Source organism: Trifolium pratense, linkage group LG7, assembly GCF_020283565.1.
Source record: "Trifolium pratense cultivar HEN17-A07 linkage group LG7, ARS_RC_1.1, whole genome shotgun sequence".
Lineage (NCBI taxonomy): Eukaryota > Viridiplantae > Streptophyta > Magnoliopsida > Fabales > Fabaceae > Trifolium > Trifolium pratense.
This window is the reverse complement of record NC_060065.1, coordinates 627,929-652,956: the sequence shown is the minus strand read 5'-3', so window position 1 is coordinate 652,956 and position 25,028 is coordinate 627,929. Positions and strand designations below refer to the sequence as shown.

Below are 25,028 nucleotides of genomic sequence, written 5' to 3'. Positions count from 1 at the left end.
CTGATACGTCAACAACCACCGCGTGCATTTAAAATGAAAGTGTAACCATATTAGTTATTAGTTACTAAAAAAATGAGAGATAGAAAAGAGATTTCCAACGGCAATACCATACTTGTTAACAGCATTAACATCAACATTGTTATAACCAACAGCCATATTACTGAAAGCTTTGCCTCCTGCTTTGCTCAAAGCAGATAACAACTCTTCTCCCCTCCTTGTTAAACATTTTAATATATTCAAACTTGTAATGCATATTTTTTTTCTTCTCTATTTTCGATTCACAATATCATTATAATACTTTAAGAATTGAATTTATATACACCATCAGTGCAAACCGTTTTTACACTGTCAATCATAACTGTTAGATCGTTAGAAACATTTTACTTTTATCATAACTACTTTTAAATTTAAAGCCACACGCATGTACTAAGAGTGTCAAACATTTTTTTACACCGACTGTGCACGAAAATTCTGCTCCAGATTTAGCATCCCCTTTGATTAAAGTATTGGCTAAAGCAAGATCATCTCATTCTTGCTCAACATTTTCTGATGAGATACAAGAAAACAAAATTTAGTCACAGCTTACTGCACGAAACAGACCAATTTTATGTTGTTTAGATGTTCCAATATGATGTAATAAGAATATGATTCTTAAAATTGAACTGAAAGTCTATTGTCTGTATGGCTGCTTCCCTTTATTAATGCATATCGTCCAATCTCTCTAACATCAACATATCTTCAATAAATAAAATGGTCATTTTAAAAAAAATTCCTAATTGAAGTATCATTTAGCATGTGTTTGGGTTTTAGCCAAAGCAGTGTCACCGTGCACTGAGTTAGCTTCAATAAATCGCGGTGAGCAACTTTGGGATGCAAGAATGAAGGCAACATATAACAAAATGTAAGCTTAGTTGCTAATATAGAAGCAAATCACAATGGATATAAACTACCTTGATTTTCAAAGTCTTCAACATATCCACCCTGTAGGAATGAAAACCGTGCTTCTTACTGGTTTCCAACCTGTACTTGAGGAAGTTTAATTAGATTTCCAAATCCCATTACATAGGCTCCAGTCCACCAGCATCCCCTGGAAATAGATTAATACAATAGCATCAGAAATTAAGAAATGTATATCATAATTTAAATGCCTGGAAAGAAGTAAGATGATCTTTGGTCTCCGGGGACTCTGAGCATTTGATTTCACAAGCTATAAAATGACATCACCCCTAGATAGACAAAAGTTTCAATTATGCATTCTTGCAAAGCTGGCTGTTTATTGGAATCTTACAAATAACTTCCAGATATTTCAATGGAGCTGAGTCTCCTAATGTATATTCCTAAGAGCATACACATTGTGAAGAAGGAAATGCCTTCACTGCTCCCTCTATGAAGGAAATGCCTTCACCCATTTTGGATAGAATTTTCATGTTTGTGGCTAATGTTCTTAACCTGACATCTGATCTTACTCCATAAGAACATGTCCAATTCACATATTGCTAACCTCAACTAAGCTGCGAGCAGGTAGTTTTCTTAATCCCGCCTCATTTACCCTATCTCTGACAATCTCTGCATCTCTCCACCTTCCTACAGAAGCATCGAGCTTTGCTAACAGAACACAATTTCCAGTGTTTTCAGGTTCAAGCTCAAAAGTCCACCTAGCAGCCACCTCTCCCAGTTCAACATTCTCATGTATCCCATGTGCCAAGTAGTGCACCCCATACAGCATGGTTGTGTGTTATAGGTATTGTTATGATAAGATTGTAAGCATCATTCAGTCGACCAGCACGGCCAAGAAGATCAACTATGCATGTATAATGATCATCACGAGGAATAACTTGGTATTTTTTAACATAAAGTTGAACAGAGACAAACCCTCATCAACCAAACCTGCATGGCTGCAAGCATGCAGAGCAGAGGTGAAAGTCACTTCATTTGGTTTCTCACCAGATTGGACCATCTGATTGAAAAGTGAGACAGCCATTTCACCGTGCCCATGCTTTCCATAAGCAGCAATTATTGCACTCTAAATAATAATATCCTTGTCTTTGGGAGGAATTATATAAAAAATTTGGTGAGCATATCCTGAACTTCCACACTTCGAATATATATCAACTAGCATACTAGCTACTTCAAGTTTGCAAAGAAATCCCAATCTTATAAGGTAACCGTGTATGTTCATCGCCAGTTTGAGGTCAGCAAGAATAGCATATGCAAGAAGAAGACTATTAAAGGTTGGACTGTCGGGCCGTACATTTTCCACTAACATCTATTTGAAGAGTTGTATTGCTTTTCTTGCAAGCCTGAACCCAGATAGTACTGCATTCCACGGGGCTGTTCTTTTCTTCGAGGTTTTCATAAACACTATAACTGAGGTTGCCATCATTCTACTATAAACCCTCAACGCCTCCTCCGCACAGTTATTCCGAAAGTAGCCATTGATCAAAGTATTCCAAGACACAACAGTGTGCTGCTATATTAATTTATGTTGTAGTACATGTAAAATTATTTCCTCATATAATACCTCATTCATCTCCCCAAAAAAGGAATGGACGAGGTAACACATAACGGAAAGATTTCCATCATTGACTTAACGATGTGGGACTTATACACCACCTTGGTTGGGACTCACTGCTATAAGCATCCCCTTTATATATGCTGAAAACCAAATTGTTTAGGCTTCAAAACAATCAACATTCCTTGTAGCCATGTAAATCCATGTTACTCCATTTCAATTGGATCAAGTCATGTTCAGTTGAATTCATTTTCCATTTTGTGAGCTCATAAAAAATATCAATGATGACGAAAAATAGTTGCAATTTGCATTCTGGTATCATCAATTGACATTTTAAATAAGAGTAGCAAACATATATTCAAATAGGTGGCAAAATTTTCTCATATTTTATTTTAAAGCATTCTTGGTGTTCAATTCAGAATTTTAAATATACTACAAGAACATGATAATGATTACTGCAAGTGTCACCATTCCCTCACTTTCTGCAATTGATTACTTTTGAAAGTGTTTCAACCGTGAAAAGATTGAAAGTGTTTCAACCGTGAAAGGACTAATGCATGGGTTATAATTATTACCTTTGAGGCAGATGCAATGTGAGGTACTACAATTGCATTTTTCAACTCTGCAAGCCCGGGTTTCATATAGGGCTCATCCTAATAAAAAAATCACATGGAGACTTGAAAAGATGGTTGTAATGGAAAACGCAATTATCCAAAATCAGACAAGGTTCAATTACCTCAAACACATCAAGGCCTACACGAAACATTGGGTTATGTCTTAAGTTATCTACAAGTGCAACTTCATCAATAACAGGTCCTCTACTGCAGTTGATAAGAATTGCTTCCTGTGTAATAAGAATATATATCATCAGTACAAGAGGCAATTTGCATTATTTGATGCCATGAATGAATAAGTTAAAGAAAAGAATTTGTTCCTTGAACTCTTACCTTTTTCATCTTGGCAAGTCTTTCCTTGTTGACTAGATGATAAGTAGTTTTATCCAAGATAGGATGAAAACTAATCTACAAAAGCATTCATGATAAACCAAATTATTTGGAGTAATTGAATGTGATTTGTTTATAAACTGCCTCCTGGAGAACCTCATCCATGGATGCTGCCCTTTTCCAAGTTACCGGTATTTCACCATTTGCCTTTAAGAAAGCACCATAAACTGGAATAAGGAAAAATGGTTATTAGTCGATTTGATTTGAAGTCAACAAATCATTTCAAATCCTCTAATAGTAATTGGAATTCCGTCATATAGTGAGAAACTGGGGCTTGCTGATAAATTTACTGTGACAGTAAATTGGAACTGTATTTGGAAGATTAACTAGCCGCCAAAGACACGTCATTTGTTATGACGAATTTGTAGAGGATACTTAATGATGCGAACTCGACTACAGCACCGGCAAGTGAATTGCCCTTCAATCTAGTATTAAGGTGATGCTCAAGTTGTTATGGATGCTTTGTCTCTGAATGATTCAGGTGTATCAGAGTTTAGCATGTTGATTTCTAGTATTAAGAATTTGTTAAATTTATGTCCAAACTTTGAGGTTAAGTTTGTTAGGCGACAAACGAATATGGTTGCTCAAACCCTTGTAAAGGAGGCCATTTGTTACCCTAGTCACCATGTCTTTGAGTTTATTCCTCTTTGTATTGAATCTATGGTGAATAATGAAATGACTCAAGTTTGGTGAACAAGAGATGCTATAACCTGCCCCCTACAAACCAGAGACAACATCAATTGTTTCTGTCATCTTTGCAATGGATCACGTGCCCTCCCAGCCTAACCTGGGATTTATACTTGGTGGTCTCTTATTCCTGTGTGTGTACTCTAAACAAAACTATTATCCTGTTCTATTCAGTGGATTTATGCCACCTCAATGAACTTTCCTTCCAATACAGAATGTTGCTACTGTGAGCCTCTCTTTTTCTGCATTTGTCACCACTCTGTGTACAGGACTCTGGAATATTCCAATGGTCATTATCTGCGTAACACATTCAAGATCAACAGGCTGTGTCAATCCTATCATCAGCTATATATATATATATCATGGATAAGCTATGGTGTTGTAGTCATTGGTAAAGCCAAAGACAAGTTTACTATCATTATGTTTTTTTTTTTTTGACAAAATCTTCATAAAAATAAATAAATTAAAATCATAACTTATTTTATAACTAAACAAATTCACAAATTCAGGTCATATTGTCTTAAAAAAAAAAAAATTCATGTCATATTAATTTTTTTTTTTTTGACGGAATTAAAATAACTTTTTTTAAATAACCCCCAATCCTCCAAAAAATTAGGGTATTGAATAACCCCCAGATTAGGGTTCCAAATAACCCCAATCCACTAAATTCCGGTGGGAGAAGAAGATCAACAACAACAACAATGTCTCCGGCCAAACGCGTCCACGAAGAAGGTGCTGACGAAAATGAAATCGTGAAGGTTGATGATGGCAAACGCTCGAAGGTCGAAAGTTGTTCAATCTTGGATTTTGAAGAGGATGACGATCCCAATGAACCGGAGCAAGACTTATCTCTCTGTGAGGATCTTGCTTTGCTTTTATGTATTTTCAGTTCAATCATGATTGTGTTTTTAATATTTTGCGATGCTATCTTAAACGATCATGATCATCATCATGTTTTTAAACCCTAAATTTCGTAGTATTCTGAAATTTCAATATCACTTTAATCACTTTAATTAATGTCTAAACCACCAAATTAGTTCCTATTTCGTAAAACACTCTCAAATTAGTTCCTTTTTTAAATATTCTACCTTGTTTGTTTGTTTGTTTGTTTGAGAGTGTGTGTGTGTGTCCATTGGCTCAGAGACTAATTTGATGGTTTAAGATAACTAAAATGAATGCCTTATGCATGTCATGTCAATAAACATGTATCAATCTCTTGATATGTCTACAGTTCCCTCCTTCATCACGTCTGATGATTACACTGGCGGTGCATTTACTCTTTGTGATTTTTCTGACGAGGAGTCTGGTCATCATCATCATGATAATTTAGATTACGAGGATGATGGTTCACTAACACTTATTCCGGGTATGGTTGTACCTCCCTTTCTGTTTGATTTTACCAAGAATGAACTTGCTAACTCCGATGATAAAACTGTTCTGGCAACCTTCCTCTCGCGTGAAATAAGGGAGCACTCTCATTTGCATGATCTTTTCACGCCTATTGGTGCTGTGCACCGTGCCAAGCTTGCTATTGCTCCAACTGGCACTCCTGGGGGATATGGCTTTGTTACCTTTGTCACTAAGGAAGATGCTGAGAAGGCTATTAAAGAACTCAATGGCCATGTGCATGGCTGGGACGGACGCACCTTGAAAGTTGATTGGGCCGACCCCAAGAAAAGGCTAAGCCCCCCTTCAGATTCTTCAGATGATTCTTCAGATGAATCTTTCTGAAGGTCTTTTAATATTTGTAATAATCCGAGTTTTATTGTTCAAGGTCTTTTAATATTTGTATAATCTGAATTCTGGACCATATGTATCTGTGTGTTTATTTAAATGATTGTTGTTGTTTTCTGACAATTCTTTTTGGTTGCATAGTTATCTAATAGATGTGAACCGTCATCTAGGTATCGGCTTGCACTTAATATGAATTTATCATTTTCTATATTAATTAAGTTACAACTTACAAGAGTACACACCTCACAACATAATAGTGAATTATCATTCCATTCATATATCACAAGTTGGTCTATATTGACAATGCATTACTTAGTTTTGGCAAAACTCTAATTCATCAACACCTTTTTTTTCCTCTTGGATTATGATCAACAATATTTTGACAATGCATTGAACACTTAAAATTAAATCTTTGCAACTTAAATGACATTATTTTTATTTTTGAAAGGAAATTATATAGAATATACTATAGTCTAACGATTGATTTTTTCCTCCACAAAAATATAGATATAGTACTAGTAAAGGTTATACTAGAAAATTAAGTAAGTTTGTACCAATAAAAGAAAAGAAAATTAAGTTATGTACCTGCTGCAAAAACAAAAGTATGTTATCTACAAAAAAAAAAAGAAGTTAAAACTCTCTTAGAAGTTTGGCTTTGAAAAAGATTGAAATCATGGCAAGCTATCAACAAATGAAAGGAAAAGCAAAATGAAAAGAAATTGATAGTTTGGAGATCAAATTGATAATTTATTCATTTAGCATTTATCTAACATTGAACACACGTCACTAAAGAGAAATGATTGTGATTTCGGAAAACAAATTTCATGCTGTCATTTCTGACACTGTTTTCACACTGTTTTATAACTGATTGTGATTTCGGGAAACAAATTTCATGCTGTCAGTTCCGATTAAAATCATGTGGTTGATATCGTTTTGAGTAATTTCATAACTGATTGTCTGATCTACATTTAATGGTTGTGATTTCAAACTCTATCCGTGATTTAGTAACCTTTTGGAAATGTTTCTAAATCCTAAAATGTGTTAACTAAGCAACTTATTATGCTTCCAACCAAACACAATAACTTCGGAGTTAAAATCGGTCAAAATTAATTTTTCCAGCCATTGAAGAAATTATTGAATTGAGTTACATATTAAGCCGTTCTTTTAAGACGTTTTGCGACATTGTCCAAATTACGATGATACCAGGCATACTACAATATGAATAAATAATGCCACCTAGACCACCCTTTATTATATGTTAATTGGACCATTCTAAGCGTTGACTCTACTTAATCACTGCTTCTCTTCCACTCTTCACCACCGGAGTCAGAATATTCCGTAACTGAACTGTGAAATGTTGTTGTCACAGTCACATCTTCTTCTTCACTCTCAATTTCCCTTTCGTCTCAAATCTCCAAAATCTTCCACACTCAGACTCAGACCTATGGCGGCCTCTTCTTCTTCTTCGCCTCCACACCAACTCCACGACTTCGCCAATGTTGCTAACAAAGCCGCCGACGCCGCCGGAGATGTTATCCGTCAATATTTCCGAAAGAATTTCGACGTTATTCACAAACAAGATCTCAGTAACTCAATTCACTCTTTCTTCAATATTAATTCATTTACTTCACGAAATTCTTACTTATTACTAATATTTTGTGATTCAATCACGCAGGTCCTGTCACCATTGCTGATCAATCCGCTGAAGAAGCTATGGTTTCTATCATACTCAACAATTTCCCTTCTCATGCTGTGTAATTCTTTTTCCCTCTCTCTACTTTTGTTTTTCTTTATTATTGCACATTAATTGATTCTAGAATTGATGATTTTGACATGTTTCGTTGCTCTCGAGTAACATTGGTTTTGTCGCGTAATTATTCATTCTAACTTGAAGTTACAATACATGCTAAACATCAAGGTGTATCAGAGTTGAGTTCTTTAACTATGAGTTGATTGTAATCAGAATTTTGAGATCAAGTTCACCACGTGACAAGCGAATATGGCAGCTCACACCTTAGCTAGGGCGGCCATTTCATGGTCTAGTCACACGTTCTTTAACTATGAGTTGATTGTGTTTGCTTCAAAAAAAATAAAAAATCAATTTTTAGCCTTGAATGCATTTTTCATCTCACATTTATATGAATGAATCCTAATATAAATCACTTTACATTAAATTCACTTTTAACCAGAATCAAATACGCTCATGTTATGCAATTTTATTGGTGTGGATTTGGAACTTGAAAGTAGTAACTAGGAAAACATAACTTGCATCCGAATGGTAGATTCTACAATTTAAATTACTGAAGCACTGAGCCTGGATTTTCCACTAAATAAATTGCAGTTATGGAGAGGAAAAAGGGTGGAGGTGTAAACAAAACAGTGCTGATTATGTTTGGGTATTAGATCCCATTGATGGAACTAAGAGCTTTATCACTGGTATTAGTATTTCTTAATTTCATTATTATTGTATCACTCAGAATTACATTTTCACTCTCCTTATTTTGTATCCATTTCAGGGAAACCCTTGTTTGGCACTCTCATCGCTCTTTTGAAAAATGGCACACCAGTAAGTAATTTTCTCATCTCTTACCACTTCAATGCCTGTGTAGAATTTGACTCTGTCGTTTTGTTTTCTTTTGAAATATTTGAATGTCTCTTATTGAAGAGTAAACAAAAACAAGATATTCAATCATATTGTTTTCCTTAATATTTTACCTACATATTTGAATTGTAGACAAACTGCGGATGTTGTTAAGATGAACTGCAAATTGAAATCAGTTTGTCATCATTTTCAGTTATTTGAGTCGTAAAACTTTGTTTTAAGTTTGGTTTCCTTTTCATCAGATCCTAGGCATAATTGATCAACCTGTGTTAAAAGAAAGATGGATTGGACTAACTGGAAAGAAAACTACACTCAACGGCCAAGAAGTGTCCACACGCACTTGTGCGGACCTTTCTCAAGCATACTTGTATACTTTTCTTCTTTTTCTTATGTAAACTCTTATCATCAGAAGTTCTTAAGTGGAAGAGGGATAACCAAGATGTTCTAGAAACTGCAGTTGACATATTTTTTATCTACTGGTTGCCATGGATTTTACAACTCTTATTGGTATCCCATTTCATTTGTGCACCATTCAGGTACACCACAAGTCCACATCTTTTTAGTGGAGATGCAGAAGAGGCATTCATCCGTGTTAGAGACAAGGTGTGTTGCATTTCTTACTGTATTGTTAACATAAAGATCATGCACAATATACCATTATCATAGAAGGATAAAATTTACTTACGTATTTGGTTTGAGGAGCTATGTTTTCATAAATAGATACAATGTAAATTTATATGCACTGTACCTAAAACAAGCAGGCTTGGCACATGAATCCATTTATGCACTATGAAAAATTTCAAGCTCTATTAGTTTACAGTACTGCACTACTGTTCGTCTTGTTTTTATGTATGTATATGCTGTGAACTGTTCTATGCATGATTACTGCTTCTGACTGTAATGATAAAATACGATTTTATTTCCCAAAAGACTTGTCTAGATTTTTTATTTTCATTCAATTATTCTATCTTTTGCACTCTTCAGGTTAAGATTCCATTATATGGTTGTGACTGCTATGCATATGCTCTATTGTCTTCTGGCTTTGTGGATCTTGTTGTCGAGTCTGGTCTGAAGGTATTCCATACTCTTTATTATCCAATTTGTGGTTGTTTGTTTTTGTTTAAGAATCTTGTGAGCTATTCAGAGAAAAACTCAGATGATTAAAACAATATTTGGGTTGCTATTTACTCATTATCTGAATATATTCCTTGGGTGAACTTGTAATTCAGCCATACGATTTTCTGGCATTGATACCTGTTATTGAAGGCTCTGGAGGTGTCATAACTGATTGGAAAGGACATCAACTCCGTTGGGAAGCTTCACCACTTTCAATCGCAACAAGTATATTCTTAGTCAACATCTCTCTCTTAAAGTCCTGCCTATTTTCTAATTTGTTCTTAGTAGCATTGGATAGACATATTAAAACTGGATAGAACAAATCTTATGGATTTTGCTGTGTGTTTGGTTCATATTAAAAATAGAATAAAATACGATGCAAAAGTGGCACGTTTTATTCATCTTAAAGGTAAAAGTAACCCAACAGAACAAAACAAAACAAAAAAAGTTGTCCTGATTTGTTCCATCCGATTGCCAAACACTAATTTAATTTATTTGTTTTAGTCTTTTTGCCACCTTAAAATTCATGTAAGTTTTTGTCGCTTTAACTTCGTTCTGCCCCATTGTTGTCTTAATGAATTGTCCATTTGTCTGTGACAGGTTTTAATGTTGTGGCAGCTGGTGATAAACAGATTCATCAACAAGCTTTAGATTCCTTACATTGGTAGTATGGATGATAACTCGATTACAGTTAAAATTTGTAATCTTCTGCAGAAGCCGTGTCCTAGTTCAGATGTTTCTAAGGACATGCATTATGATTCCATTGTTTGGCATGTATTTATCAAAGTTCAAATGGTGTAGGCCAATCCTTGTGAACATTATTCCTACTTGAAATCATGCCGGTTCATCTTCATTTTTATTGAACTGTTGTTCATATTATTAAAGATATTAATATTTAAGATGTACCTTTTTAGGCGAAGACAGTGAAGGATAATTGTCAGACTATAAATAACGAAGAGATGCTAATTAAGTCTTGGTGTGTGTTTGAATTTATTATAGAAAATATTGAAGTTTATTTTAACTCTTATGAAATTCCTTTTTAAAGCAAAAATTAGAGTGCAAAATCATCACATGACAAAAAAAATGACATTTCAAGTTTACAACTGTTTTTTATTCAAAAAAAAAAGTTTACAACTATGTTACACTCTAAAATTACAACCTATTGCAGCAATCCAATAAATATATTTAAAATAAAAGGAAGAATAAATAGGCTTCTGGAACTAGAACAAAATTCTACAGAAAAAACTTGTACATGAAAACAATGGTCTCGTTAAAAGATCAAATCAGTAAGCTCATTTGCACGATTATTTATCCTCCATAAATATGAGAGCAATAAAAATAAACTTTGAAAAATATTAATCAGTCTGTTTAAAGATATAAATATAGTAATATGGTTTTGGAACTTGTGGAGTCAACTCTTTATCATAAATCCATCCATTCACTTTAAACTCGACTTTATTTAATTTGATTTACTCAAAAAACCATGTTTGCTTTTTTTTTTTTTTTTTTATTTTATATTTCAAGGTCATGCTTGTTAAACACCTTGAATTGAAATGACCTCCCAATTGGCAATTGCTCATCCATTTAAGATAGTAACAGTAGCAAAAGAGATAGTGAATATATATAAACAAAATATTCTTCCCTTTGCTTTCAAATATGAAAAGGAAAATAGTAAGTCGTGTAGATATTTTAAAAGTGACCTGCACCATAGTTTGGGCGTCGGTTTGAATCCAGTCTATAACTCTACGTCGTAATTTTTACTCGCAAAGCAAAGTACTAAAAAAAAACACATAAAAACTATCTACCAGCAGATTCGAAGACAAGTGTATTTCATTTCATGTTGAAGGATAAACCTTTCACACTGAAACAACTAACATAATTAAGTTTGTTATACAGATAAATTGTGCACAAACCTACAAAAGCATCTATATCAAAAATTTCATTTTGGTACTTCACAAAATGTCTCACTTAAAAGTTTGCTTTAGTCCTAAGAATGTGTTGGGCCAACCCTAGATACTGAAAGTATTTAACCTTAACCTATAATAAATTAAACTGCAAAGCCAATGAAAACTATTCAAGCTTTCGGAGCAAGAGTATATCAGTTAGTAGCTATAAGAGACCAGACAACGGAAAAAATGGAGTATTCTACTTGCTCCAAAAGTCCTTTGGGTAGTGCCAGATAAATGGATGTACCACCAAAAAAGTTATTTTAATCTTTCCCAAAATCTGCATTATAATGGGCGCTTGCTTCCAGTTTCTTTGCTTCGGTCAGTTTGCGCACGGCCTGGAAGATCAGAAAGATATAAGAAAGACAATAAATAATTTCAGATAGGCATTCTGCCCCAAAAAAATAATTATTCTACTCATGAAACCCATACATGAATCTCCACCTTCCTACTACAACAATGTGAAGTAAATTAGCACATGATCAATCCTAGCATCGTGTGCAATCACAACTCATTTTCAAACTACTAGCTTGGAACTAAAAGGAACTAAAGTCTAAGATGAGAATAAGACCCGTGACATTAAAAAAAACATGCTTAGTAAATAACCACAATGCATTAATTTTTCAATATAAAATCGGGATTGGAAAACATGAACTACTGATATTTGCTAATGTAAAGCAAAATACCTTTGGAATTCAAAGATCAAATTCAGTCATTAAAACTTCAACAGATGGATAAACACAAAGCATTTGTAATGGACATTACTAAAACTTGGATAAAACACTGTTTTGGCATCCAGCACCCTTTGCGACTAAAAGTTGCCACACCAATCAAAGTGTGAATATTACTATTTGAATGCATGGAAGGGATCTAAATTCTCTAAATACACATTTTCCACACACAGAAAACTAACAGGAGCAAGACATGTGAACAAGACCTCAATACGATGTGGTAGAAACAAAAGTCACTTATACTTTCATATTTTGCCTATAAAGAAACTACGATTTAAAGCACCCAATGAAACATGACCAGTCCTTACTGCAACATAAAGGATCTACTAAGTGTTATCAAATTGGAGCACTTTACCTTCATGAAATCTTCATGAAGTACATAATCACGTTCTGCACGAATAGCAGCCATCCCAGCTTCAGTGCAAACATTACGAAGATCAGCACCATTGAACCCCTGAAATCGATACAATACATAGAAACCATAAGGAAAAGAATGTGAAATATAATTCAACATGCATAAGTATCCTTAACCAACATCAACAACTTTTTTTTTTACCGTACCTCAGCAAGTTTAACGACTGCTTCGTAGTCAATTTCACCATGCTTTGCAATTCCAGCAGCATGGATTTTAAGGATTTCCATCCTTGACTGCTCATTTGGTAATGGAATTTCAATTTTCCGATCAAGTCGACCCGGGCGAAGAAGGGCAGGGTCAAGCACATCAGGCCTATTTGTAGCCATAATGATTTTAACCTAGAGACAATATACAAGTTAAACCATTATTGTATATGTATTCCTAAGAAGTGCAGATCTTGTAAACGTTAAGAATGTGAGTAGATCCATCATTGGCAGTTAAGAACAATAGCAGAAAGGGAAATCACCTTTCCAAGCTGATCAAATCCATCCAACTGGTTTAGAAGCTCCATGAGGGTCCTTTGAATTTCACGATCAGAACTTGTGCCCTCGCTGAAACGCCGTCCACCAATGGCATCAATCTCATCCATGAATATGATGCAAGGCTAAATAAAATGATTGAAACAGTAAAAATCAATTCTGAGTGGGTATGTAGAAGAGAGAGAAAAAAATCCCAGTTTGATGTAATAGAAGTTCTTCCTACCTGATGATCACGAGCATACCCAAACATTTCCCTAATCAACCTTGAACTTTCACCAATATATTTATCAATTATAGCACTGGATACGACCTGAACTACAATATAACTTTGATTACAATGACAAATCAAGCACTTGGAGCACAGAGCACAAAGAACAAAGAAAAAATACAACCTTCAAGAAGTTAGCATCAATATTGCTAGCAATTGCTCTCGCTAATAATGTTTTCCCAGTTCCAGGAGGTCCATAAAGAAGAACACCCTGTGAGAAGTAGTAAGTTCAGTTCATTTCCCTTCAATGAAACACTAGTCATAAGTCATACAAATATGTTCTGAGATATCCTTACCTTGGGTGGTTTGATTCCAACCCTAAGAAAAAGCTCAGGATTCATTAGAGGCAATTCAATTGATTCCCTTAGTTCTCGAATCTGATCTGAAAGCCCTCCAACTGCAGAGTAACTGACATTTCCAGGGTCTTCATGCAACATATTATATACAACTGGGTCGACCTGCCAAGTTGTGATTAAAACACATACATCACACGAATGTAAAAGGCTAAAAACAGTTATCATCCACACAAAACATGGTCTAAGATTAAATGATGGGGTATACTTCACGGGGAAGAATTCGCATAATGGTTAGTGTAGTCATGTCCAGCACAACTCGAGTTCCTGAAGTCAGTTTCTCCTTGTCCACCATACTACGACAGCCAACTACATATCTTGGCCCACTGCTCGCTTTAACGATCACTGAAAATATTCAAATAATATGCACTGCTTAGACTCATCTTTAATCAATCCACCGATTTGTGGCTCTAAGAGAAGGACAGACATAATAGAGTTTACAAAGAGAAAACAACAATGCATAAATAAAAGTTATGCTTGAAAAATTGAGACCCATTTGATTTTGAAATTTGAATTCTACCTTAATTCTAATTACCATTATCTTGTTTTCAAAAATCGGTATGAAACAAAATGAAAACACCCAAACAAAACTAGCCCTTAGAATAAGCATTGTTAATTGGGGAAAATAGTGGTTTGTTCACATTTTATTGCAGTAAAATACGTTATAGTCGTTGCAGAACACTAGCGATTTGTTAGATTCTACTACTATGCTATAGTGACTATTTGACAACACTGCTTCGAATGCAAATCACTTTGAATTGCACTCGTTCGCTACGTCATAAATGTGGGATGTTTGAAAGTGATATTCAAGTAGTAGTTGTAGTAGTAATTTACAACACATGGCATGAAGGTGAGTTGAAAGTGATTTTTTTTCCACCTTCTAACAAACAATAAAAGTAGTAAAAATCAAAACTTTTCCACCTGAAACTAATTCAAACACCAAATACCTAATTGATGAAACATAGTAAACAATAGAAGTAGTAAAAATCAAAACTTTTCCACCCTAAAAATATTCAAACGCCAAATACCTAATTGATGAAACATGGTAAACAATAAAAGTAGTAAAAATCAAAACTTTTCCACCCTAAAATAATTCAAACACCAAATACCTAATACCTAATTGATGAAACATGTTAAACTTACACAATGAGATAGAATGAATGTATTAAAAATTCAAACTTTACCGCGTTGATGATCAAGAGGACTGAGAACCTCGCCAACAATTTGACCAACACTCTGAAAAGACTTCAAATCATCCTCTGATTTGTTGAAAACCTTCTTTGAAGTCAACAAATTCTCTCTAACTGAGTACACAATGTAACACAAATTAATGAAGAAAGGGAAAAGAGAAAGAAAGAAAGAAAGAAAGAAAGAAAGAAAGAAAGAAAGAAAGAAAGAATTAGGGTTTGGTGTAATTGGTTTACCTGATCGGAGTCTGGAATCAAGTTCCTTGTGATGGAGAAGCTTTTTGCGATAATCATTAACAGCAGCAGAACGACGTCGTACGGCATCATCATTCTCGTTTAACGACATCTTCTTCTTCCAACGTTAACTGAAGTGTGTGTGTGTGAGTGTGAATGATGATTTAGGAACAAAACTTAGGTTTCTTTCATGTTCGCCTAATAAATAGGGGGAATATCTTAGGTTGCCGCCTAAGCAAGTAAAGTTGAAAATATATTCTTAAAAAAAGTTTAAATAAACAAATTAAATTAAATACTGTATAATATTATTGTATAAAAAAAATAAAAAAACTGTATATAAGTTTTTTTTTTTTATAAATCATTCTTTGATTGATAATATTAAAATTGTTTTTTTTAATGCTGCAAAAATTTATTAAAATTGTTAATTTGAACTTCTGCCGATGTTCGAATCTCGACTCTTTGTGTGTGAATTTTCAATTGGACAAAATTTATATGCATTTCTTTAGATGCAGTTTTTCTTGTTCCTCTCACAAAAAGGTAGTTATTTATATTTTTAATTAAAAAAAAAAAATTGTTTTTAAATAAAAATAATTTTGCCCCATGTATCTAGCATAGTAAGAACTGTGTATATGGAACTGTACATAAGTTTCGTTCTTTTCAATTACCATTGTCATTTTTCTACATAAAGAGTAATTGAGTAATTGATTGAAGTCACTAAGTTTGGTCTAGTGGTGAATGATTAAGGGGTGTATTGGATTCAAATTTCAAAATATTTAAAAGACATTTTTATGATAAAAAAAAAATTTGTGATATTCGATCAAGATTTTTATGATATCTAAATAAATTTTGTCGTATTCAATTAAGACAATCAAAATTTTTTTTTAGGGCAATCTAATATGTAGATATTCAATTGAAATTTCACATCACTTATAAAATATCTATTGGTATTATGTGGAGTGAATTTTGTGAGACTTTTTAATTAAAAATACACATAATAAACTATTTTAACAATCTCACCAAAAATCTTGAGATTTGTGGTTCGCAACTTCATTCATATCCTATATATCTTTACGTTCCTTGGTTTCAATGGAGCTTGTGTAATTCTTCTTCTTGAGAATTACGAACATACTGTATAGCTTAACCTCTTCACATTCATCTGCTTTTGAAATTTTCCTAATATATATTGAGTCAAAAGTTATACTATATTAGTAAACTATAATCATCCATAGACATATTATTCTGGACATTTGAATTTGAATGTTGTTACATCAATTATAAATTTTGTTGGGTTGGATGGATAGTTCAACTAGCTTAAGTCAGTTGAGCTAACTGCTAAGGGTTAAGGAACCTGAGGTTCAGGGTTCAAGTCCTGACAAAAGAGGAAAAAAAAATATTATAATACTAATACTTAATATTGTTTATAAAAAAAATTATAAATTTTGTTATTAAATTGTTTTGTGCAATTAATTTGAAAGTCTCTTGCAAAAAAAACTTGAAAGTTGTAAACTTGTTCGCAAATTTATCATTTTTTTTAACTATTTTTTTTGGTAGAGATTTTAAGTGATTTTATCTAATCATAATTGACGTGGCTAGTGGCACATATTATAAACCAAAAGGAGAGATTAAGAATGAGGCACATTACATATATTTGTATTCACCTGAAATTAGAAGTCTCTCTTATTGTCAAAAAAAGAAGTCTCTTGAATGATTGAGAGAAAGTGTAGACAAGAATGCGGTGACATACAATCTTGTTATCTATAAACACAAATCCCATATTTAATTATTGAACCTAAATCCAATCATTTCCTTAAGCAATGAATGTACCTCTCATGCCATAATTTTATATTTAGTTGATTCACCAATTTCACCAACTTCTCATATATAATGCATGTTAGACATCGAAGAATCTCACAATCATAATCACAATCAACACTCTTAACAATTGTATTATTTTATAACTTTTCTCTCACTTTCTAATAAAATGGAACAAGAGATTGAGAATATGATATTAAACATGGGTTCACTTGGAACAAGTTTCTCACAAAAGTAAGAACATTTAATTATTGCAATAATAAAAATAAAAAAATCTCTATTTTTGTTTGTTTCATTGATTTTATTTAAATTGTGTTATTAGGAGAGGATTATCAAAGTATTATTCAGGAAAAGCAAGATCATTTGTTTGTATGGAAGATGTTCATTCTGTGGAAGATTTGAAGAAACCAAAACATCATGATGCAAAGAAAAGGAAGAAACAATCTCATAGGAAGGAATTCATCAACCCATATCCTTGTCGAAGGGCACCAAGTTGCACTCAATTAACTACCCCATACGTAAATGCTTAAAATTTGTTCAATTTTATTGTTCACAATAATCGGTGTATCTTTAGATTGACGGTGGGTTTAGCAAATTTACCGTGACACCATGATTTTGTTGAAACTTCAAATTGTAGTTTTTATTAAAATTATGGGCGGTTCATCGAGATTACGGAAATGTCACTCAGACAATCCAAAAGTGCATTGAGATGAATTCATTACTCTTCTCTCCCCCTCATGTTGTATATATTTTTTGAAACAATTCATGCTGTATACATTGTAAGCTAATTATTATTTATTTGTTTTAGCACCTACGCTCTCATGCATTCTCTATACATTGTACAGTTTCAATAGAGAAATTTGAAATCAAAATTTGATAATTAAATCTTGTCCTTCTCAGCATTTTTTTTTCTTCTATATATGTTACTTGAGAAATTAAATCAAGCACAACACAATCTTCACGTATAAAATGTCATTCCAAATCAACAATTATAAGATTTAATGGTGTTTTTGTGCGTTTGTATTTATGGGATTACACGAGATATATTTTATATAGAAACAAATTATTTTAAATTTTTAGTTACCACTCATTAGGAGATGTTTTTCTATACTTTCCGCATTCAGTTCTAGCTATTTATATAATATAATACTACTGAATAAGGATTTTTCACTTAACCCAACCCTAACGAGTTTGACTAATTAAAACCGGTGCAACTTCAATATAATATCCTATAATAATCATAATAAACAATCTCAACACACATAATATTAAATTGAAAGCAAGTTAATTAACATTTTAACTTTTAAGACATGCAATTCATAGTAAAAAAAAGAAAAAGACATGCAATTCAGATTCATGGGGAGAGTTGGTCAAATCTGGTGAAGCTTGAGACTTCAAATCTAGTGAAAAAAATATGACCGTTAAAGTCATGTATATCGATCACCAAAAAAACCACCGACCAACTACATGCTTAACACCAGTTAATTTTCATGTATTACACGATTCTTAGATTTATACGTATTGTGTGATAATATATAATATATAGTATGTTACAAATAAAATATAATTGTAAATTCTAACCCTTATTATATTTGTTTATAATGTATCTAATACTCCCTCCGGTTCTAGATATGAGAGGAAAACTACTTTTAGATTCATTGAGAATCTAATGTATTTGATCTATAATGTAGGTCAGATACATTAGATTCTCAATGAATCTAAAAATTAGTTTTCCTCTTATATTTAGGACTGGAGGGAGTATCTATTAAATAGCTGATTTTTTTAAAATAATCAAATACAATTTTGTAACATTTTATCATATATTTTTTAGACAATACTCAATCCCTTCTTTTTTAACTGTTGTTTGAGAATCGTGCGCACTATTCATATAATTTACTTGATCGTGATGTTTTATTAATATATAAAAATAAATATTAGCATATAAGATGTTGTTCAATTTGTCTCGACGAGTATTTTCAAAATATAAAATTTTCATAATTTTTTATAATAAATAATTAAAAATATTAGTGATCAAAGTTATACATTAACATGTGTAGAGTGATCTAAAACGACACTTAAAAAGGAACGGAGGGAGTAATAACAAATATCATAAACATTAATTATTATTTTTTATCAACCCACTTGGGTTGGTGCATTGGTATTGGCTTGGGACCTGGGAGTGTGCTCCTCTTGAGGTCTGAGGTTCGATTTTCTCTGTTGCCAATTTGAGTGGGCTAATTTAACTTCTTCTTGTTTCTCTTTGTATATTCTTTGAGTACCTTCTATATGACACGCCTCACTATAAGTGTCAAATTAGCAGATTTGACCAAGAGATAAACTTAATACAAACTTAATTTTGCGACGACAGTTCCAACATCATTTGTAGAGCTGCTACATAAACTACATTGAGGCGATTTGTGGTGCTAACTTTGCAATAGCATGCAACAAGTTGTTGTTTTCACTATTGACAAAAGAATTCAGGAAACTTATGACACAAACTTATGAATAAATCTTATTCCGATTAAATTTTCGTTCTCTGACTTGAAAAAATATAATGAGTTCAAATTCTCACGACAAACTATAAATAAAGTCTCCATTTAAATTTTAATAGAAAATAGATTCCGTAAAATTTGAAACAACCGATATATCTTACCCATTTTCTCAAAAGTTAAAAGAAAAGAATTTTCGAAATACCAATAAAATAAGAACATTTTTCTATAACATTTAAATCTCATAAAATTATTGTGCCAATTTTGCAAATATTAAACTAATGCGCAAACACAATTTCAGCAAAAATTCTGTCAAAATAGATAATTTCACAGAAAGCAAATAAGAACAAATACTAGTATGATAATAGAGACGATACTAACATAACATAACAAGTACCGGAGAAGCTAAAGAGAAAGACTGTAAAGTCAAAGTCTTAACTAGTAAGTTGGCAGATGACACCGAGCGAGAAAGACAAAACAAAACAGTTTCCTCAGTTTGGTAAAGCATCCCAAAAAACGGAATAACCTCAAACTTTATTAGTCATCCACGCCACCGTGTCATGTGTAAAACACAACACAAAGCCACGTCAACATCTTCTCACACAAGCCCCTACACTTTCATTTAATTACCAAATTGCCACATTTACGTAACGTCGTCACCACCAATTTCCTTTTCGGTCAGTCTCACTCACCAGAAAGAAAGAACAAACAAACGTTGATAAACACATCGACGCACCGTTTCATCCCTGTTCAGCGAAACACCAGAATATTAGGTTTTTACTTATTCATTCATTCATTTCTTCACCGGTTTTTTTTTTATTACTCTCATTTCATCATAATTCATAACCATGGCTAAACCAAAAGCTCCAAAGCGAACCCTAGAGTCATACCCAGTCAAACACATGAACAAAAATATCAAAGGTACTTATTTTCTCGGCAAAGTTTTCTTCCAATTTTCTCGCTCAATTTTCAATTTTCTGTTTGCGTTAATTGTGATTTTTTGTTTTTTTAGCTGGTGATTGTGTGCTGATGCGTCCAGCTGAACCATCCAAACCCTCGTATGTTGCTAGGATCGAGGGGATCGAAGCTGATTCAAGAGGTGCTAACGTGAAAATTCATGTTCGTTGGTATTATCGGCCGGAGGAGTCGATTGGTGGCCGGAGACAGTTTCACGGCTCGAAGGAGGTTTTTCTTTCTGATCATTTTGATGTTCAGAGTGCTGATACAATTGAAGGGAAGTGTACTGTTCACAGTTTCAAGAGCTACACCAAGCTTGATGCTGTTGGTAATGAAGATTTCTTCTGTCGTTTCGAATACAATTCCGCTACTGGTTCTTTTAATCCTGATAGAGTTGCTGTGTGAGTTCATCTCTTTCAATTATTACTGTCTTTATCATTAATTCTAATTATCTAGGTGTATGATTTTGTGTTCGAATGGAATTTTTAATCTTTATTTTATTCCGCAGCTATAACATGTAGCAATTAATGACAACGTTTGAAGATATTTGCTTAGATTCTTGTGTAAAAGATGAAAGATATTGCTTAGATTATGTTATTATAATAAGATAGAATTTATTTGCTTGTTCGGTTGGAGAGTGGAAATGTTCCTGCCATGGAACAGAGAGTTGATCATATGAATGGTGATGATCCATTCTCCTTGTGTCATCCTTATCTAATGTGAAGGAAGGGGTACTCAGTACTCTGATACCAAAGTAAGGTAGAGTGAAGAGCAGAGCTTAGGTGAAGTTTGAATTGGGTCATTATACTTGGGGGTTTAGCCCCCGATTTATAATAGTTTTGGATCTTTGCATTATGCTATGATTGAAGCATTTAGCATTCTACTGGTTGATTCCATCGTCCTTATCCTCAGTTCAGTTCCGCAATAAACCTTATCTGGACGAGGACTTGGGCACTGCTCCTCAATATGACCATTTGACGGTTATTCATTGAACTTAGCCATTATATGATAATCACAGCTGGCATTTATGATAATATATTCTTATCATCTGATGTTTGTTTGTTGGGCCTAAGACTTAATTTTGAGATGTCCTTATGCTGGGCTTTCCAAGTCCACACTGTTACACAGTAAAAACTTTTTTGTTACAATGGAGAAGGTGTGGGATCTTTTATCTGGATTCTGACTTATGTATTGTTCATTGCTGAAAATTTTCATGGCAGGTATTGCAAATGTGAGATGCCATACAATCCAGACGATCTTATGGTCCAATGTGAGGGATGCAGTGACTGGTAAGTTGAATATTATCTCTAATTTATTTGTCTTCTACTTTGTTTTTTGTTGTGTTTCAGTATCTGTTTGATTTTCTGGAGTCTCGTATGTCTGGTTCTGTTCTGTGGACATTGTGTATCGTCCTCATGTGAAGAAAACAAGTATTTTAAGTTGGCATTAACCATATGAGCATCAGTTTTCCTTGTGTAAGACTCTCCAATTAACTTGGACTACCCTTTCCTTTGATATTTTGGTACCTAGCTGTGTTGCTTAATGAATGATATAACGTTTCTTAGTAGCAGCTTGTTTGGATTATGCATATCTAGATTGTAACTCTAGAAAATTATGTTTCTTTTCATTATAGTTGTCACTGTTCATGACATATAAGTAAGCTACAGATGGAAACTAAAGAAAATAATACTTCTAGTTAGGTGTTTAGCTTTATTGGAATTTCAACATGCATGAACATATCTAGTTCCTTACGCATACATTTTGTGCCAATCCAAGCACTATTGAAGCCAAATTTGTAGATTTATGAAGTTTAATTTGCAAATTGTACAGCTGATTTGTAGATTATCAAATCTAACATATAAAAATCATGCATTGAGTAATTAAATTTAAATGAATATAAATAGTAAGGAATAAAACAGTCACTACAAATTGAATAAAAAATTTATGCATTTGAATGATGTTTTTTAGTATTTCACTAAACAAACATCACGAACATTCAAATCTCTGTTTGCAATTTACTTGAATGGGATCTTTGTGCAAAGTTCTACCTTAGCTCTAAGGTCTCATAAATATCTAAATAAGTGGATTTTGGATTTTGGATATCTGTTTGCAATTTACTTGAATGGGATCTTTGTGCAAGGGTAAATGGATAATGAAGATCTGGAATGCCAATCAAAGATTCAGAGGATTAATTCCCTTTTAGAAGAAGATGACGAAGAGGATTAATTTTCTCTGGGGATGTAGTCCTTCTTTCCTAATCTAAGAGGGGAATCTTCTGTGTAATTGTTCTAGTGGCAACTCAAGTAGTAAGCACTTACACAGACTAATTAAAGAATAACCTTAGGTAGATAGATTTTGTATAGTGACAAACTTTACACTGTTATCCCAACTTGTTAAAATCATGATTAGAAGAGAACATCAATTTAATTATCTGCAATTTCTTTAACCTCGTGTTTGTGGTCATTGATCACAAAAATATGGCTGTTTTATACTGAAAACTTGCCTTGTGAATCGCAACATTTTTTTAGCTTATTTTTATGGGAGACATGATCAATTAGGAAGGTTAATAAATCATTTTTTAGTCGGCTTTAAAGATCTATCTTGAGGCTGTTAGTTTGTTTGCTAAGCCATGATAAATGGAGAAGATTTGAGGTTTCGGTACATGTTCGAAGAGGATTTACATGAAAAATGGTTTGTTTCGCAACAGAGGTCTTTATAATATATCAGGCTTTGAGTGAATGTAGTCTTCAGCATAATATTTGTGATTCAGGTTTCATCCTGCTTGTATAGACATGACTGTGGAGGAAGCCGAGAGACTTGACCACTTCTTTTGTGAAAGTTGTTCTGCCGAAGGTCAACCAAAGTTGCCAAATCCTCGTTCTGCTACAAGACACTCAGATACCAAGGTATTTATAATTACTGTTGTTTGATGGTTTGAGAACGAGCTTGTTTGATGGCCACTTGAAATTTTTGATATCTTTATCTGTTGTCCGTTGGTTTGTAAAATTCCTATTCCGATGGCGGATGCTTATATCTTCAGAATACTTTGATTCTATGCAAGATGTATTATCAGATGATCTGTTTTTATACCGGGTAAAAGTTGCTTCTTCAATATGAGAATATAACTAGTCATGTCAAATTTGAAAATAGCAAATTTGAATTTAACTTTCTTTTGATGAACAATAACAAAAGTCTGATTGCTACAAACATGCATGATGGAGACTGAAATAATGTCAGGATGTCACATCTTCTACCTCTTTTTAGGTCAATGCAAATTTTAGGACAATGATCTCTGTTTTTATATTCCTATGCTGGTTATTAAAGAATCAAAAGCTTCATGTTGAATCGCTTGAATGCCTAATGAGCGAGCCTACTATATTCAGGCTTCATATTTATGAACATCTATATTTACTATATTATGTTATAGAGAATAACCAAGTTTGACCACCCGAAAAATATTTGATACTCTGTATATTTGGATATGCTTCTCCATAGGCATAGCCATGGAAAGACATAATCTTATACCGTAGACCTATTTTTAATGATTTATGTGAGATAGACTGCAGTTTTCTTGTGATTTGTTTCTGCTGACAAAAGGAAGAATTGATGTATTAATGTTTATATTTTGTTTGGTATTGTTGTATGTAGGTGGATACTAAACGCCGTCGAAGGTAGAAGTGATGATAGTAGATAATGCATAAAAGGAGGTAGATCTATAATGGAGGGGACCCTTGCTTTTCTGATCCTGGGTAGAAGCTGAGCAAACTTGGAGGAGACAATGATATCTAGTAAACTATAGTCTTTCTCTACTTTAATGGAAGAGACTAATTTAAAAATGTTTGTCAATGGTTTGAGTATCCATCCTTGTTTCCCTTGAAAGTGGAGGATGTGTTTGTTTTGTCTGTAATTATGTGGTGATGTAGATTCTCCATCAATCCCCTTCAGGTCCTTGTTCTTCCTCTGACTTTTGTGAAGTACCTTGACTTTATTTACAAGCAGCAGTAGACACTACTTTAGTAATAGATCAAAACTTTTCCAACAAAATAAAAATAATCAAGACTTTCTATTATTTGGTGATGTCATTGTGATGGGAGTTGGCGTGGCAATTTGGTTCATGAAAGTAGAGCTCAAAAAACAAAAAACAAAATATAAATGTTATTTTGACATAGTACTTGACATGGATTTTGGACACTCTTCAATTCAATTTTTTCTCACATGTTAATTATCTTTTTCGTAATCTCGTAATCTAATGGTTGATGAATTAAAACAAAAAAACTTAAAATGAGAGACGAAAAGGGAATGAATGACTAAAATTACTATTATAACATGACCAATACGAGAGAAAAAATTAGAGACAATCTAAATCCAACACTTGACATAAGGACAATTTTGTCATTTCATTAATAAAAAAGAAAGAAAGGCAATTTTGTTAAATAAAAACATATTACCTTTCTCTTTCTTCTATGTTCCTCCACCATCAGATTTGTGACTCTGATAATCAC

At 33.3% G+C, this 25,028-nt stretch overlaps 5 protein-coding genes across 5 annotated transcripts; 3 read left to right on the top strand and 2 right to left on the bottom strand.

Moving 5' to 3' along the window:
- Window positions 1–2,266: 2,266 nt before the first annotated feature.
- LOC123899691 (glycerate dehydrogenase-like) lies at window positions 2,267–3,680 on the bottom strand. The gene is made up of 5 exons (XM_045950903.1): window positions 3,598–3,680; window positions 3,460–3,534; window positions 3,249–3,356; window positions 3,088–3,165; window positions 2,267–2,467 (listed from the first exon to the last, which is right to left on the bottom strand). Exons 1-5 carry the CDS (start codon window positions 3,619–3,621, stop codon window positions 2,267–2,269), a joined length of 486 nt encoding a protein of 161 aa, XP_045806859.1. The 5' UTR covers window positions 3,622–3,680.
- A 904-nt stretch (window positions 3,681–4,584) lies between these two features.
- LOC123898674 (eukaryotic translation initiation factor 3 subunit G-like) lies at window positions 4,585–6,148 on the top strand. Its single transcript, XM_045949687.1, has 2 exons — window positions 4,585–5,058; window positions 5,435–6,148. The coding sequence occupies exons 1-2, from the start codon at window positions 4,905–4,907 to the stop codon at window positions 5,932–5,934; spliced, it is 654 nt and encodes a 217-aa protein (XP_045805643.1). The 5' UTR covers window positions 4,585–4,904; the 3' UTR covers window positions 5,935–6,148.
- A 1,071-nt stretch (window positions 6,149–7,219) lies between these two features.
- On the top strand, window positions 7,220–10,687 carry LOC123899510 (bifunctional phosphatase IMPL2, chloroplastic). Its single transcript, XM_045950659.1, has 9 exons — window positions 7,220–7,523; window positions 7,613–7,691; window positions 8,279–8,373; window positions 8,454–8,503; window positions 8,782–8,906; window positions 9,076–9,142; window positions 9,524–9,613; window positions 9,769–9,880; window positions 10,256–10,687. Exons 1-9 carry the CDS (start codon window positions 7,292–7,294, stop codon window positions 10,321–10,323), a joined length of 918 nt encoding a protein of 305 aa, XP_045806615.1. The 5' UTR covers window positions 7,220–7,291; the 3' UTR covers window positions 10,324–10,687.
- Window positions 10,688–11,467: 780 nt separating this feature from the next.
- LOC123897711 (26S proteasome regulatory subunit S10B homolog B-like) lies at window positions 11,468–15,440 on the bottom strand. The gene is made up of 10 exons (XM_045948449.1): window positions 15,272–15,440; window positions 15,032–15,151; window positions 14,056–14,192; window positions 13,791–13,952; window positions 13,619–13,705; window positions 13,450–13,536; window positions 13,214–13,351; window positions 12,894–13,085; window positions 12,688–12,786; window positions 11,468–11,939 (listed from the first exon to the last, which is right to left on the bottom strand). Exons 1-10 carry the CDS (start codon window positions 15,378–15,380, stop codon window positions 11,865–11,867), a joined length of 1,206 nt encoding a protein of 401 aa, XP_045804405.1. The 5' UTR covers window positions 15,381–15,440; the 3' UTR covers window positions 11,468–11,864.
- Window positions 15,441–20,223: 4,783 nt separating this feature from the next.
- On the top strand, window positions 20,224–24,579 carry LOC123897672 (chromatin remodeling protein SHL). The gene is made up of 5 exons (XM_045948396.1): window positions 20,224–20,490; window positions 20,582–20,927; window positions 21,747–21,815; window positions 23,297–23,432; window positions 24,175–24,579. The coding sequence occupies exons 1-5, from the start codon at window positions 20,418–20,420 to the stop codon at window positions 24,199–24,201; spliced, it is 651 nt and encodes a 216-aa protein (XP_045804352.1). The 5' UTR covers window positions 20,224–20,417; the 3' UTR covers window positions 24,202–24,579.
- Window positions 24,580–25,028: the final 449 nt, after the last annotated feature.